This window comes from Encephalitozoon cuniculi, chromosome VIII, assembly GCF_000091225.2.
Source record: "Encephalitozoon cuniculi GB-M1 chromosome VIII, complete sequence".
Classification (NCBI taxonomy): Eukaryota; Fungi; Microsporidia; family Unikaryonidae; genus Encephalitozoon; species Encephalitozoon cuniculi.
The window spans coordinates 27,244-42,474 of record NC_003235.1 but is presented as its reverse complement, the minus strand read 5'-3'; the positions used below and the strand labels follow the sequence as shown (position 1 = coordinate 42,474).

At 46.1% G+C, this 15,231-nt stretch overlaps 12 protein-coding genes across 12 annotated transcripts, besides 1 other annotated feature; 5 read left to right on the top strand and 7 right to left on the bottom strand.

Moving 5' to 3' along the window:
• Positions 1-5: 5 nt before the first annotated feature.
• On the top strand, positions 6-686 carry ECU08_0300 (uncharacterized protein; the record flags this gene model as incomplete). The annotated part of the gene is made up of 1 exon (NM_001041768.2): positions 6-686. The coding sequence occupies one exon, from the start codon at positions 6-8 to the stop codon at positions 684-686; it is 681 nt and encodes a 226-aa protein (NP_597159.2).
• A 100-nt stretch (positions 687-786) lies between these two features.
• On the top strand, positions 787-2,850 carry ECU08_0290 (uncharacterized protein; the record flags this gene model as incomplete). The annotated part of the gene is made up of 1 exon (NM_001041767.1): positions 787-2,850. The coding sequence occupies one exon, from the start codon at positions 787-789 to the stop codon at positions 2,848-2,850; it is 2,064 nt and encodes a 687-aa protein (NP_597158.1).
• Positions 2,851-2,908: 58 nt separating this feature from the next.
• Positions 2,909-3,502, bottom strand: ECU08_0280 (uncharacterized protein; the record flags this gene model as incomplete). The annotated part of the gene is made up of 1 exon (NM_001041766.1): positions 2,909-3,502. One exon carries the CDS (start codon positions 3,500-3,502, stop codon positions 2,909-2,911), a length of 594 nt encoding a protein of 197 aa, NP_597157.1.
• Positions 3,503-3,655: 153 nt separating this feature from the next.
• ECU08_0270 (uncharacterized protein) lies at positions 3,656-4,834 on the top strand (the record flags this gene model as incomplete). Its single annotated transcript, NM_001041765.1, has 1 exon — positions 3,656-4,834. The coding sequence occupies one exon, from the start codon at positions 3,656-3,658 to the stop codon at positions 4,832-4,834; it is 1,179 nt and encodes a 392-aa protein (NP_597156.1).
• Positions 4,835-4,912: 78 nt separating this feature from the next.
• On the bottom strand, positions 4,913-5,098 carry ECU08_0265 (uncharacterized protein; the record flags this gene model as incomplete). Its single annotated transcript, NM_001415211.1, has 1 exon — positions 4,913-5,098. The coding sequence occupies one exon, from the start codon at positions 5,096-5,098 to the stop codon at positions 4,913-4,915; it is 186 nt and encodes a 61-aa protein (NP_001402518.1).
• Positions 5,099-5,208: 110 nt separating this feature from the next.
• ECU08_0260 (cyclin) lies at positions 5,209-6,111 on the bottom strand (the record flags this gene model as incomplete). Its single annotated transcript, NM_001041764.1, has 1 exon — positions 5,209-6,111. The coding sequence occupies one exon, from the start codon at positions 6,109-6,111 to the stop codon at positions 5,209-5,211; it is 903 nt and encodes a 300-aa protein (NP_597155.1).
• Positions 6,112-6,338: 227 nt separating this feature from the next.
• Positions 6,339-7,466, top strand: ECU08_0250 (vacuolar H+-ATPase V1 sector subunit H; the record flags this gene model as incomplete). The annotated part of the gene is made up of 1 exon (NM_001041763.1): positions 6,339-7,466. The coding sequence occupies one exon, from the start codon at positions 6,339-6,341 to the stop codon at positions 7,464-7,466; it is 1,128 nt and encodes a 375-aa protein (NP_597154.1).
• Positions 7,467-7,610: 144 nt separating this feature from the next.
• ECU08_0240 (GTP-binding protein) lies at positions 7,611-8,729 on the bottom strand (the record flags this gene model as incomplete). Its single annotated transcript, NM_001041762.2, has 1 exon — positions 7,611-8,729. The coding sequence occupies one exon, from the start codon at positions 8,727-8,729 to the stop codon at positions 7,611-7,613; it is 1,119 nt and encodes a 372-aa protein (NP_597153.2).
• Positions 8,730-8,823: 94 nt separating this feature from the next.
• On the bottom strand, positions 8,824-9,621 carry ECU08_0230 (uncharacterized protein; the record flags this gene model as incomplete). Its single annotated transcript, NM_001041761.1, has 1 exon — positions 8,824-9,621. One exon carries the CDS (start codon positions 9,619-9,621, stop codon positions 8,824-8,826), a length of 798 nt encoding a protein of 265 aa, NP_597152.1.
• Positions 9,622-9,738: 117 nt separating this feature from the next.
• Positions 9,739-9,810, top strand: a tRNA (tRNA-Glu).
• An 85-nt stretch (positions 9,811-9,895) lies between these two features.
• On the bottom strand, positions 9,896-12,757 carry ECU08_0210 (uncharacterized protein; the record flags this gene model as incomplete). Its single annotated transcript, NM_001041760.2, has 1 exon — positions 9,896-12,757. One exon carries the CDS (start codon positions 12,755-12,757, stop codon positions 9,896-9,898), a length of 2,862 nt encoding a protein of 953 aa, NP_597151.2.
• A 180-nt stretch (positions 12,758-12,937) lies between these two features.
• ECU08_0200 (uncharacterized protein) lies at positions 12,938-13,615 on the bottom strand (the record flags this gene model as incomplete). Its single annotated transcript, NM_001041759.1, has 1 exon — positions 12,938-13,615. The coding sequence occupies one exon, from the start codon at positions 13,613-13,615 to the stop codon at positions 12,938-12,940; it is 678 nt and encodes a 225-aa protein (NP_597150.1).
• Positions 13,616-13,739: 124 nt separating this feature from the next.
• On the top strand, positions 13,740-14,957 carry ECU08_0190 (uncharacterized protein; the record flags this gene model as incomplete). The annotated part of the gene is made up of 1 exon (NM_001041758.1): positions 13,740-14,957. One exon carries the CDS (start codon positions 13,740-13,742, stop codon positions 14,955-14,957), a length of 1,218 nt encoding a protein of 405 aa, NP_597149.1.
• Between the last annotated feature and the right edge of the window lie 274 nt (positions 14,958-15,231).

The window sequence follows — 15,231 nt, the reverse complement described above, 5'->3', positions numbered from 1 at the left end:
CTAGGATGTTCAAGAAGTTTTCCAGATTTAAAACATTTTTTCTAGTTGTGTCGGTGATCTTTGTATTAAGAAATATAAGGAGGCTAAGAGGCTCACTATTACTACCTGGTAGATATCTGCTGCTTATCGCACATCCAGATGATGAGTCCATGTTTTTTGCGCCATCCCTGCTAAGTCTAGGGGGGGATATTGACATTCTTTGCTTGTCTAATGGTAACAAAGAAGGGAAGGGAAAGGAAAGAGAAAAGGAACTGAGGAAAGTGGGATGCTACACTGGAGCGAAGGTGCTTATAACCACATTCTTTTCCGATGGGGAAGACTGGGACCCGGTGATGATCTACATAAAGCTCTTGGCGATCTATATACTAAGGCCGTTTGACGTTCTTATGACGTTTGACGAGGCAGGTGTATCTGGACACAAAAATCACATCTCTTGCAGTAAGGGTGCGGGACTGTTTCTGAAGATACACAGTGTAAAGGGCCTGCTGCTGAAGTCCAAGAACCTGTTTCAGAAGTATGGGGTTGACATGAGCTTTTCTAGGATCTCCTCCACGGTTCCCTTCAGCATGTACATGGAACCCGTCAAAATGATGTGCTTCCACAGGTCTCAGATGGTGTGGTTCAGGTATCTCTATGTGCTCTTTTCAAACTTCATGTCTTACAACGATTTTACTGTTATAAACTGAATAAACCGGCATTCCGTTAACTAGGAGCTGTTAGTCTTATGTGCAGAACAGGCATGTGGTGCGGCCTGATGTAGTGTAAATTTTTGAACCCTCTGAGGAAATGGAGTCTGAGTTTATTGAGCTGTTCAAAAGTTTTATTGAGTCTTATCGCACGCCGCAGGATAAGGACATTGCGGAGGAGATTGCAAAGCTGCCGTACGAGGATCACCAAAGGATCGTCCTGAATGTAAACGACATGCGTTTGTTTGACAAAGGGCTGGCCCGGGGAGTTCTGGAGGATCCAGCAACTCTGGTTCCGTTTATTGAAGACGAGCTGAGTGATATTGGGGGGAGAAAGATATTTCTTGGGATCAAAGGGTCTTTTGGAAACTACTTCCTCAACCCAAGGACTCTGTCGAGTGTCTATATAGGGAAGATGGTTTGCGTTGAGGGGATAGTTACATCATGCTCCATATGCCGGCCCAAGGTCATGAAGAGTGTGCACTACAATCCATCGAAGAATGTGTTTTACTCAAAAGAGTACAGAGATGCAACGATGGTGACGAAGCTTCCTGTGACTAACAGTGTGTATCCGACAAGAGATGTGGATGGAACACTGCTGACGACCGAGTTTGGGCTTTCCGAGTATTTTGATTACCAGACTGTTGTCTTGCAGGAGATGCCTGAAAAGGCGCCTCCTGGGCAGCTTCCCAGGTCTGTGGAGGTCATACTGTCTTTCGACCTAGTTGATGGACTCAAGCCTGGAGACAGGGCGAAGATCTACGGGATCTACAAGAGCCTCTGCTTTGGGAATCAGCAGTTTCCCTCAAGATTCCGAACGGTTGTGATTGCAAACAACATAGAAAAGGCCGAGGAGGAGGAAGTTGAGGTGGAGCCGGGGGTTGAGTTTGAGAGGCTGTCACAAATGAAGAACATGCACCATTTGATTGCACCCAGCATATTTGGGCATGACATTGTCAAGAGGTCGATAGCTTTGCTCTTGGTTGGAGGAAACGAGGTGGTGATGAGGAATGGAAGCAAGATTCGGGGCGACATAAATATTTTGCTTGTTGGAGATCCATCGACGGCAAAGAGCCAGCTGCTCAGGTATGTTCTGAATGCAGCCCAGCTGTCCATTGCAACCACTGGAAAGGGGTCGAGCGGTGTTGGACTGACGGCTGCGGTGGTTCTGGACAAGGACACAGGGGAGAAAAGGCTAGAGGCAGGAGCAATGGTACTAGCAGACAGGGGCGTGGTGTGCATTGACGAGTTTGACAAGATGAGCGATGGAGATCGTGTTGCGATTCATGAGGTGATGGAGCAGCAGACGGTAACCATAGCAAAGGCAGGGATTCACACGACGCTAAATGCTAGGTGTTCTGTGCTAGCAGCAGCCAATCCTATATGGGGGCAATACAAGGAATCAAGGCCACCACAAGACAATGTAAGGCTCCCTGAAAGCCTGTTGACGCGGTTTGATCTAATATTTGTGACCCTTGACAAGTCGAATACAGATATCGACCAGCTGGTTTCTGGGCATGTGCTGAGAATGCACATGTTAACCCAGGGGTACGAGGAAGAAGGAATGGGAGTCAAACAAGAGGTGTTTAGGGCATACATTAGATACTGCAGACAGAAAAAGCCTGTGCTCTCTCGAGAGGCGGCAGGTCTTATAGCAAGGGAATATACCTCGTTGAGACAGAGCAAGGATAGAAAGGAGCAGATTGTTTCTATCACGCCCCGGATGCTGGAAACAATGATCCGCCTTGCCACTGCAAATGCAAAGCTAAGGCTCAGCGATGTGGTTGAGTATGATGATGCAGAGTGTGCCGTGAATCTGGTCAAGGACTCTCTGTTCCAGAAGATTGTCAAACCTGCTAAACGGATCAAGGCCGCGGCGCCTGAGGAACAGGACGAATTCGATTTGGTGGATGAAAAGGGCACTCTGAAACAGCGTCTGGAGGCAGCCATGATTGACGAAGACAAAATCAACTTTGTGAGCCATGCATTGTATGATTACAGCGCAGACCCAAAGAACCCTAGGATACTCGAAGTCCAGGACTTCATGAAATACCTTGGGACAGATGTTAGTGTGACAGAACAGGAGGTGGAGGAGATCCTCTCCCGATTGGCAGAAAAAGATCTGATCCTATTTGAGAACGGAAGAATATACCTGCTAAATTGAGTATAGAAGCAGATATTAGCTCGTTGCCTGGAGTGGGGAGCCCTTTGATCAGAAACCATCAACCTTTTATTTCCGGGACCAAGGTTCTGGTCAAGATTCCATCGTCAGTAACTATTTTCACCATGAATCCCTCCAGATTGATCATAAGCCTCTCCTTCAATAGATTAACACACTTCTGCATGATGCTCAAGGCTGCATCAATAGTAATGTCTTCAGAGTACTCCCTGTCAAGGATTCCATACACGAAGTATGCGGCATATCCACTGGCACAGAAGGGCACTGAGGAGATTGCTCCATATTTGTCAACAGACCATAGGTCGTATTTTTCAGGCCCTCTTCCTGCTACTATTGACGATATGTCAAGCTGCCTCCTTCGAAGGGATTCATGGACCTTGTTTTGGATCATGTGCGCCAATACACTTGGACTGAGCTCTATCCCGTTCTGTATCTCTTCATACAAGGCACTCTCCGACACATAGAGCATGGTCCTGAATGCATCCCCCTGATTCCCTGTCATCGCCATTACAATCCTGTCCTTGATCACCTGGAACTTCTCGTGGTTTTCCTTGACTACAAGAATGGAGCTGGAGATCTTTGTGTCTGCAGCCACTATTGCGAAGTTGCGTCCCTTTATTCCTATTGACGAGTCCATATCACAGGGTAAAGACAACAAAAATTACAAATGTGTATTCGCACACTTTAGACGAACATGGAGACCGCAGTACGTGGTGTGCTACGGCGCAGTCAATGAGCTGGGCATTTAGTTTTACAAGCCATTAAAAGCAGATGAAAAAATTTCCCTCGTATGCAGCTCCCTATTCCGAGAATCAACAGTACAAACTACCAGCGCATATTGATGGAAACCAAGCAGTCTGGGGACAGAGAAAAGACCATTGAAGACATAAAGAACGTCATCCTGTTGATGCCGCACAAATCACCCATTGTAACCAACTTCATAAGCGACCTGGCAAGAGATGATGCAGCCCTTAAAGATAGAATGGTAAGGACGATCAATGAGATCCTGGAGACTGGTGACATCCACGGGCTGATATCTGCATCGTTTACCTTGAGGAGGCTGGGGGTCGGAGGGACGGAGAACCTTTGGTGGGTCGGGAAGATTCCAGTAGTTAATCCTCTTTTTGATGGTATAGACCTCGCAATACCTTCTGACTCCCTGGATAAATGCAGAGAAGAAGCAGAAAGGATGCTGGAGACTGTTGACGAGGAAAGCTTTGAGGAGGTATTTTGCGTAGTACAGATCATAAAAGGCTTCAGGTTTTCAGTTCCAGAGTGCCTGTCCCAGCTTGGTCCCATTTCAAGACACAAGTCCCTGGTGGATGGGATCCGGATCCTCCACAGGGAAGAGAACAGCCTATACCTGTGTGTGTTAGTTCTTGAGCTTGCAAAGAAGCAGGGGTTCTTAAAGATTCTTCTTGAGGATCTCGACTCCTTTGATCATGAGTTCAGAGATCTTCTTCTGTCCTTACTTTTTGAATGCTTCCATAGTCCTGGAGAGGAAAATAGCGTCTACATCAGCAGCTCCTACACACCCCTTAGGACTCCAGAAGACCTGGAGTTGTTTAAGCATCTCACCACCGAAAACACAGCGAGAATCATGAAGAGGATTTCAGGCAGAGGCAAGGTGGAGAAGTTCTTTCATGAGGAAGAGGCTGCCGCTGGTAAGGAAGTGCTGAGGATAAGTAGAGAGGAATTTGAGAAGACTGATTTTGGGGATAAGAAGATGTTTTTCAGAAACTTCTGTCTCCTTGGGTCGCCAAGCATATCCCATTTTCTCACGTATTTGGAAATCTATAAGGAGCATTTTGTTCTCGACAAAGAAGATCAGAAGGCATTCCTCTCGATTTTCTTCGAAGTGTTTGGTGGCTTTGAGTCATTCTGCCGGATAGTTGTTGGAAAAATGGTTCAGTTCAAGATCATAGATCCGGAATTGGTGACAGACTTCGACGGCAACCAGGCTCTGTAACCGTTGCGGAGAATAGGGCTTTATTTATGTGGAATGGTTCTCCTATGTATTTACAACAAACAGATAGTCCCTAAATCCTCAAAGATTCTTTTGATAAAGCTGTTGCCCGGCCGATATCAGGAGCATCATAAGTACGAAGTTCAAGAACAGGAGGGGAAGGTGAACAATAAATCCGAACACTCTATTGGTCCTATCTACGCTAATTCCAAGCAATGCCAGAAAGTAAATCGAGCTCAACACAAATGTTATCTGCCTTCTTGCCATCCCAGGGCCTCTAGGTGAGGTGAATATAAATCGCCTAAGATAGCCCGTGGCAAGCCAGCAGAAAGATGAACCGGGCTGGGCAGGAGTATTTTATTCAAATAAAGGCAAACTTACTTGAAGTTTTTCTCTGCATACTCCTTGACAAAGGATGCTGCATGAAGGAACTTGGGGGTATTGTATTTGTTCTGTATGTTTTCGAATGGAATGCTCTCGCTTATGGTGTGGACAAGGGCATTGAAGCATTCCTTTATGTCATCTTTAGTATGTCCGGAGTACATGATAAAGAGGTTCTTGCATTGATCCTGGGACGTTATCTTTCTTGCGAGATACATTGCTGCTGCAGCCCTCACGGATCCTTTGAATCTTAGGAACTCCTCGTAGAGGGTCATGAGTTCTAATAAATACTTTCCGACTGTCCTACTGCAGATCTCGTAGTTGTTGGCCTTGGAGCATTTCCTCAGGAAATTCAGAGGAGACACATACTGCAGATCGTAGTTAAGGGTATGGAGCATGTACTTCTCCGCCTTCCTTACATCCTCTCCCGTCAACGTCTTCTCTGTTAGAAGAACAAGCGTCTGAAGAGCTGGGCACACAACCTCCTCATACTTGCATGCTATCATCAGGGCGGAAATCCCGACAAGCTGGAGCTTCGAGCTAGGAATCGACCTCATGGAAAGGAACCTGTCAATGAAGTTGATTGCAAGGAAAAGAGTGTCGTGGCAGAGTCCCAGCTTGTCATGGATGTCGATGATCCAGTCTACTAAGAGGCTCCTCATCTTCCACGACACTCCGTCGTTGATATATACGAAAGGTTTATCGATTGTTGAGAAGTACTCGAAAACATCATCCGAGTACTTGTCCACCATCACTATCTGGGAGGCCTCTCCAACCCTCTGCTGCTTGTAAACAATTTCCTCCATCTTCGTGAGAGGGAGGACTGTCTTTTCGGCTCTCCTTCCGATCTTGTTTGTCACATTCTTCAAAGGCTCTGATTTCCTGAACGAGACCACCATCCTGAAAATCCAGGGATCCACTTTTGTACTTCACATGGTTGCAAGTTCTGTCGACTTCCTACTCTGCAGAGGTTTCAAGCGGCACTCAGAAGCAACGAGATGCGTGACATGGAGAGTCCATGAAGCTGCAGAGCGGCAGCATCTACCTAAGCGTCTTACAGCCTGGACTACTTCTGAGTGTGGCCGGATTTTTAAGAAATTAAAGATTGGAGTCCTCAGCAGAGCCAATGTTTTTGAAAATGCTGGAGGCCAAAGCGAGAGATTCGTTGCCTCTGGAAGCAGGACCTGAGTATGTGGAAAGATTCAAAGAGATGAAGTACCGTGGAGGTAGAAGGGAGGCAACAGCATTTCTCAGAAAAGAAAATGTAGGCACCACCATTCTCCTCGACTCTCCAGAGCTACTGGATGAGGAAGACCTGATAGACCTTCTCTTTTGCCCGGATATTTATTCGAGGTACAGGAGTGCAGAGATGCTAACTAAGATGTACGAGCACAAGAAGCATAGAAAGGAGTATTTATCTTTTTTCAAACAGATGCTAAAGGACAACACTTCGTATGACGAAAGCAATTATCTTTTGTCCCAGCTGATTGACTTTCTGTCCTGCAAGTCAAATCTGGAGTTTGACGTTGAGAAAAGGAAAATAGAGCTTGCATCGAACAGGACGTTCATGGAAATTCTGCAGACATATGTGTTTGTCAAGGAGATTCAGTATAACACATTGATAATCATCCTCATATTTTCTTATAGCAAAGAGTGTGTCGACAAGATGGACGACTTGATTAATGACGTCATTGCCATAGTAAAAGAAAGGGCAAGAGAGAAGATCCTGAGAGTGTGCTGTGGAATAGTTGCGAATGTCCTCGACAGTGGCTATATCTTTTCTCCAGGAAGGCTCAACGACATCTCGAAGTGCACAAAGGTGCTTCTGGAAGGGGGCTACAGCGATGAGGAACTGGTGATAGATATTGAGAGGATTAGAAGTAGGATGGTACAGAACACAAAGAAGTTTTGCATACGCAATTACCTCAATGAGCTATTTTCCGGGAGATTTGAGGATTCTGAATATCACCACAAGAAGGACTTCTGGAGCACCAATCTCGACATGTTGATAAAGAACAAGGTTGAAATAGTTAAGGTGCTCAAGAAGTATCTGAAGTCAAATAACCCCTCGTGGATATGCCTCGCATGTAGCGACATCTTTCAGTTGGTGAGGGCATCCCCGGAAATTAATGCAGTCTTGAGCAAGTATCAGGTTAGAGAAATACTCTTCAACCTGATCAACAGTGACAATGACGACATAAAATTCCATGCGATCCAGGCACTATACACATGTATTTCTTCAGAGTGGAGTTAATACACAAATGGAATGCCTACTCCTTCGAAAAGATCTCCAGAGCTCTCCCCTCTTGCTGCAGCCTGGATGGAAGTTCTAGAAAGAGGTTGAGAATTTTAATGCTTTATCTCTGGCGCGGAAGGCAAGTTATTGTGCACGGGGCTCCTACATGATGACCTCCTTCTCATACCAATCGAACATGGCCTCTGGGTCATCCCCGTCAGCTTTGTCATAATGGATCTTTCCGGAAGCAAAGTCCTTGACGATTGTCTTGAGGCATCTGCTTGCCGTCCATCCCTTTGTCGTAGACATCAGATTTATATAGTTGGCGCCTTTGGACTGTCTTGAGTCGTTATAGAATCCTCTCAGCGAGTAGAATCTACAAAGCTTATTGATCCCGATGAATTCCACAATGTAATCCAGACTGCTGTTCAGGTCGAGCAGTTGGTCGACATTCAGTATTCCGTGGAGTATCAGGCTGATTTTATCGTGTCCCGGAAAGACCAGTCCAGGACAATCTAGTAGGCATGGTCCGCTTTCCACCTGTATTGTCTGGATGTGCTTGGTCTTTCCCGGTGTTTGGCTTACCTTTACCCGCTTGCTGTTCATTATCGAGTTTATCGTACTGCTTTTTCCGACATTGGGATATCCCACGAATCCAACTGTTTTCCCCCTATATTCCAGGATGAACTCCAACAATCTGTTGTCATCCAGAGCTGAGTAATAAAAGCATCTATATCCTTCTATCACCGTCCTACTCGGGGACAGGTCCGCTTTGTTGACCAGAAGAACATGCTCCTTTCCTGGATAAAGCTTGCGAACATCATCGTTGAGAAAGAACCTTGGATTCCTTGCATCAACTATCTGTATGATGACATCGCTTCTCTCACAGGTAATCCACAGTTGTCTCCATATTTCTATATTTCTTTCAAACACACTGTGTTTTTGCCGTCCTTTCCACAGGTCAAAGACCTTCTTTTCAACTTCCTTGAATATTTCCTTTCCCACTTCCTCATGCGGGGTGCGCGGAGGGATTGTTCTCGAGAAGTCGAGTGCCGGCATAAGCCGTTCTACTGCAATGTCCACCTCACTCTGATCTTCCGGCTCCTCCATGACGCCGGCAGGCCTTCCTCCAGATATTTTCTTGTTTCTTATCGACAGTTCTTCAGACAGCTTCTCCATCCCACTGTATTCGGTGGCAGAGCATCTTTGTATCCGAGGGCTGACCTTCTTCTTGCCTCCAAATCTCTTTTCAATTATCAGCTTCCCCCATTCCACTTTCATTCCTACCAGGGATTTAGAAACAAGCATCTGATATTCTAGGCAATTTGGGACTCTGGGTTCTACACGCTGCTGTTTCCCAATAAACACCAGAGCTCTAGCAGGCTCCATACTCATTCTCAAGAATCTCCATTATTTCATCTGCAGTAATCCTTTGGTTGTAGTTGAAGTCAAGGCATCTCACTATGATCTCCGTCACAAACTTGGGAACAGCCAGCCTCTGCTCAACCATGCCCCTAAGAGATCTTCTTGTCCCTGCCTTTCTTCGGATTAGGGTCAGCTGGTTCTCCTTGCTCTCTCCGGGAAAGAGAGGCTCAAGTGTTATCATTTCGTAGATAATGCATCCTAAGCTCCAGATGTCCACGTAAAACCTGTAGCTTGTGCTTCCCATAAGCAATTCGGGCGATCTGTACCACAGGGTGACAACCTCACTTGAGTATGGAGGCACCCTTATCTCCAAGCTCCTTGACAGCCCAAAGTCCGCTATCTTTAGCACACCATCGCTTGTAACAAGAATGTTTTGAGGCTTGAGGTCTCTGTGCACAACATTCATTCTGTGTAAGTAATGCACTCCGCATATCAGTTGGTTGACAAGCTCCATTATGTTCTTCCCCGTGTTCATCCCGATATACTTCTTCAGCTCATAATCAATAAATGGAAACACCATTGTCAGCAGTGCATCTGTATGTATTATGGACACCAGGCTTATGATATTTCTATGGCTAAGCTTTTTCAGGATTGATATCTCTCTCAAGGCGGTTCCTGGCATTCCCTCCTTTTCATTGAGTCTTATTCTTTTCAAGGCAACTTTTTCCTTTGTTTCTGTGTCGATTGCTTCGTATACCTCGCCATAAGTTCCTGACCCTATTAGTGCTCCCAGGATGTATCGTGTCATTTCTGTTTATAGGCTTTGAACAGAGAAGATTTCATAAGTGTTTCAAACATAAGGGCATCCAGCAAAGACTTCCTGGACAATAGTAAGTGCTGATGGCATCGGGGTGGTTGCATAATATCCTTGTTGGTCCAGTGGTTAGGATAGCTGCCTCTCACGCAGCAGGCTCGGGTTCGATTCCCGGACGAGGAATCTTCCTTTTTCTCAGAAGGAAATCTAGGCAACAAGAGATTGTGCATGCCCAATACATCGAAATATCAGTCACATTGTTTAATCACTAGTGGTAGACTATCTGTAAGAGAGTGTAAATACTAGGCATCCATAGGTCCGCTCTATTCTCCCCTACTTCGGTGCACTCAAGAATGATCTCCCTAATCCTCTGCTTCATAGTATCGACATTCCCGTCATTCTTGATCTCGTTGTTTATTCTGTCAATCCCGTTAAGGATTAAGGGGCTAAAGGTGTCCCTCGTGACACTGTTGTATATAGAAAGCCTTTTTGTGACCTCCTTGAGCTTGTTCCTAACTATCAGGTTTGCTTTGGCTGATGCTCTTTCTATCAGGCTCTTAACAACACCCTCGAAGGTGTCAAGTATCTCCCCTGCATTTAGGCCATCTGCCTGCACCTTGGAGCTGGGCTGAATCTGCAAGGGTGTCTGCACCTCTTTTCCTTGGGGCCGTGGCATGGGGATGCAAGGCTTTTGCTGCTGTCCATCTTGTGTGCGAAGAGAGGGACTAGAGGGCATTCCAGGCCTGGGTATACATGGCTTGGATGTGCTTCCTTGCGATCCTGGCGCCTGGGAGAAGGATCCACGGGACATCATTCCATATGTTGGCACCGGAGAAGAAGAGCCCGAGAAATTCGAGATGTCAGGCATGGAGTTGTATGCTTTTGAAGAAACCCCCTTGGACGCCGAGCTGTATGTAGGGGTGCTGGACATAGTTCTATATCCAGGCCTAGGGATATGCATTTTCTGTTGGGGCTCTTGGTGCGTGGGAGAATAGGATGGCCTGCTTGGCTCAGAAGCAGATCCAGACGCCTTCAAGCTTTGCTGAGAGAGCCCTGGTGACAATGGAGGCTGCGTGGTATCCTTACACACAGGGCCGTTAACGCCTACACCCGGAGTAGTTGTCTTGCTTAGGGAACTGGCGGTGCCCGTACTTCTTCCACCTTGGTTAGAATATAATGAGGGTCCTACCGTACTACTTGACTTGATCGGTGGCATTCCATACTTCCTTGCAACACTAGGGCCTTGATAGGTCTGGGGTTCCATGGATGGAGACCTCTTAAACACATCCGACCTACTGTGGGTGCCATTGGCAGGTGGAGAAGCAGGCTTGCTGCCAGGAAGAACATTATTCTCTGCTCTTCCAAGATAGATGTTGATTCCTAGGTCCTCATACCTAATTCGAACAGGACTCTCTCCATGTGCTGATGCATACCAAAAATATTCAGAAATTACAGGGCTCTTGTAGAAGCCTCCCATCGACTCTAGGTCGGATACCATCCCCTTGTACTCTTGGAAGAAGTCTCTTACTTCGAAAATACTCGCAGGTGTCTTGTACATAGACTCCTTCAGCTCAAAGTAGGCGTCCAGCCTGTTAATCATGGCATAGACAAGCAGCTTTTCTTCATCATTCAACTTGCTCGCTATCTCCATAGCATTCGAGAAAAAGTCTGAGTCGGGCAATGGAGAAAAACTGATTATGGAGAGAAGGGCCAGCCATTGGACCGTGGATATCTTCTCCAATATATGCGAAAATGTAGATGTAATCTGTGCAGTAGACAAAAGAATCAACGGATCATCGGAATCGAGGGAGAGGGGTCCGCTTCCTTTGGCTAATGCCAAGAACTGAGAAAAAGGGACAGTTTTGCTGCCCTTGATCGACTCAGAATAGGCTGCTTCAAGATCTCCTTTCACCAGAGCTAGGGTTAGGGGATCCTTGAGGTCAAGCTTTAGCCCTAAGCTCATGTCAGACATCCCTTCGTTCAGTTTCTCCTCCGTCTCAGAGTCCTTAGTAACGCTTCTTTCTATGGCTTCACCTAGCAGGAGCTCACCCAACCCTTTTCTGTCGAGACTGTAGCGGCCATCCGGATACAGAAGCCTTTTAATCTTCCCAATGAATGCATCTTCCCCGATGTCTTCCATCTTCTCGTCTTCAATCTCGTACACGTCCTCCTTACCAACAAGGCAGCCTCCAACTATGCATCCAGGATTGATGGACAGAACGTCGGTCGTTATTCGGGGAAGAATCTCTGTAGTTCCACTCACGTATGATAGTGCCATCAATGGATCTCTTCTGGAGAAACTTACCTCAAATACCCCATCCACAGAAATGGTGTCAACAACTCTGTTGCCCCCTGTTTCGATTATGTCGATCTGCTCCTTCGAGGAAGCCGCCATGTGGCCTTTGCCAGCCACAGATAACTTTATCAGTCCACTCTCATGGACTCCTATCTGCGATGTACTATCAGAACTGAGATTAAAGCATTGAAGCCCTTTCTGGTTTGTTGCTGCTAGAATGGACGTTGATCCACTTGGATGCCACATGACGTCGGAAACCATTGTTATGTCGCCCCCTCCAAGCGTCATCGCCACATTCTTGGCTCTGATGTCCAGGATAAGTATCTTCCCATCATCCGTACCAGCACACAGTATCCTAGACACCTTTCGGTTCCACGATAGGCATGTTATGTTCGAGGTAAGCGGAATATCACTCGTGTATTGGCTGTCAAGCTTGTTCAGGTTCCAGAATATGATCTTCCCGTTCGATGAACCTGCTGCAAGGACCCCTTTCGACGGATTGAAGTCCAGTCCAAGCACATCTCCCTCTAGAACATTGCAGGTGGACAGAAGCTCAAAGGAAATGTTCTTTTCAGGCGCTGGTGTGTACAGAGTCACTTTTCCATCTTCGTTTCCCGTTGCTAAAAGCTCTCTATCTCCCCATTCACACCACCTGAGCTTGTAAAACTTGTTGTCTGTTTGTAGGGGCGGATACTGGACTCCTGTGCTGTAGTCGTACAGAAACAGCTCAGAGGTCAGGGAAAACGATGTGTCAAACAGCTTGCTCTTCGTCCCCATGGCCATAAGCGGCTTCTCGTCAGAAAACACAGTCAGACATCTTTTGTTGAATTTCATTAGGGGTTTTCCAAACATATTTTACATAACAAAAGACTTGGCTATCTTGTATGCAATTTAATACCTGCAGAACTTGTAGTGATTTGGGATCACACATTCTCCGATGGCCTTTGCGTGTTGGAAAGCAGAAAGGGACCGAGGAGTTCTCGGATACAAAAGAGACTTTGTCTTCAGGTTTTCTTATGGGTTGGCCCTACGATTGATGGCTACAAAGAAAGAGGCCTTGGTTCCACTCCCCACAAAGACGAAGTTAATCGATAGGTTGGAGGACCCATAGCTTATCCCCATCCGGATAAACAAATCGGAAACTTCGAATATGCTCCTCAGGTTTCCACCAATAACATCCACCGAAAATTCTCCGTGGAGCTCCACTGCAAATCTCATTCTGGTTTCTTCACCGCGAATTTCCCCAACATCCTTGGCAACCCTTAGGGTGACAATCTCCTCGCCAATCTCTTTAAGGGCCAACCGCAGGACGTTTGGGTTAATCTCTCCAGAAAGGTCTATCTTGAAGTCAATTGCAAAGGGCTGCGATTGGTTGTAGAACACCCTTCTCCTTAAAACATACTTGTCAAACACATACTCAAATACCATGACATACTCGTTGGTAGTTATTCTCAACAGCTTCATCTTTTTGATATAGAACTTTTGCCTTGGGATCAGTGCGAGTCTGTTCTTCAAGCTTAGGCTGGTGAAAAAAGCCTTTTCCAGGGTGAGGTTCAGTATGAGTGTTTTATCAGCTGCAATTAGCTGGAAGGCTACTTCGTTTGTGGTGTCGATTAGCATAGCAGATGTTCTAACAGCCTGCAGTATTCTATCGACTATAAATGCATTTTGGGAAGACATCACACAGTCCATGGGAAGGAAAACACCCAAGTATTTATCGCAGATATGTGGGTTGCACTTCTTGCTTGAAGGGAGCACTCCCGCCCGCAGAGGGTGTTGCTCCCAAAAATCTGGGCCCCGATAAAGCACTCCTGGAATGGCAGAAAGAGAAATAAATCCAATAGACTTTGCACAGGAGAGGGCAAAAGAGATTCAGCTCATTGAAGCTGCCATCGAGACCAATAGAAAGAAGTCGATGATGTTCCAGCGGCTGCCTTTCTATCTTAGAAGGAGGCTCAGAAGCCATGAAAAGCGCATGAAGAAGAAGAAGCGCCCGAGAAAAAAAGACAGGCATGGCTTGAGGACACATGTGTGGTATGCAAAAAGATTCGAGATGGTGAAGACCTGGAAGACGTCCGTTCCGTTGAGGAGACGAATGAAAAGTAGCAAGTTTATATACAAGTCGCAGAGAAGAGGGTTTATTTTTGATGAATCCTACAAGGATGTTGTGGTATACAACAGGCCAAATACCGAGATTCTCGGAATAGATTTCAGCCTTGAGAATGTTGTGCAGAAGATCAAGCATGGGAATATAGTTTTTGAAGCCATCGTCGGGAAGAGGTTCCTGATTATCCTTACAGCAGGGGTTGAGGAGGCAGAGCTAAATGTAGGGCTGGATGAGCATAGTAGAATTGAATGCTGCTTGTCGCTCATCCAGGCTGACAGTCTGTTCCTTGATAAAATGGACGACGAAGCAGGAGGGCTTTCCAGGGTCTTGTCGCACAAGAAGAAAATAGGAGTTGACGAGGCTGCACTTGGTGGATACGATGCAATCGTCTTCGTGCGGAGCCTTTCGGAATCTGAATCTGGGAAGATACTTCTCAAGAGGAGCATGGTTATGGGATTCTGGCAGGATGTTATAAATGCGGGGATCATCCCAGTATGCATTGAAGAGCTCCAGAGGCTTGCACTTGAAAACAACTACATGGTGTATCCATTTGACTATCCGACATGCAAGCCCTACAGAGATTTTGAGCAGTCGTATATAGAGCCAGTAAAAAGGAAGTATGAGAGAACGCCAAGGTCAAAGAAGATGGATCTTAACACAGATCTGATGTACATATACACTGAGGATCGGGTTGTGTTCGCGGTCTTTGAACTTGAAAAAGGATGTGCAGAAAGATGTGCATTTATCCTTGATGAAGACAACAGCATTGTTGGACGTGTGATTAGAGGGGGATTCTGCTTTACGAGGGGATTGTGCAGGGGGCTATGCTATATGCTCTGCAATGTCAAGGAGGATGACGAGTTTTATTCCAAAAATCTCAATTCTTCTTCCTTCAACCAGATAAAAATAACAAAGGTTTTTAGGTAGTCGCACCCTGCAGCACTTGAGGACAACTGGGCGTTGTGCTAATGCTCGACCTGAAGACGTTATTTACAGGCTTTTCCTCTATCCTTCTTTTTTGAATAATCAGTAGCGCCATGGAAGTAAATCAAAAGGCCTTCAAGGCAAGTTCCCGTATCTCCACTGAGGAAGGTTGAAACACCACAGGCAGTGTAAGTCTAGGTGCGTTCAAGGTAGTCCAAAGTCCATTCGTTGTTTTTAGACTAACATTAAAACTAAATGATGATCTTTATATCTGGGT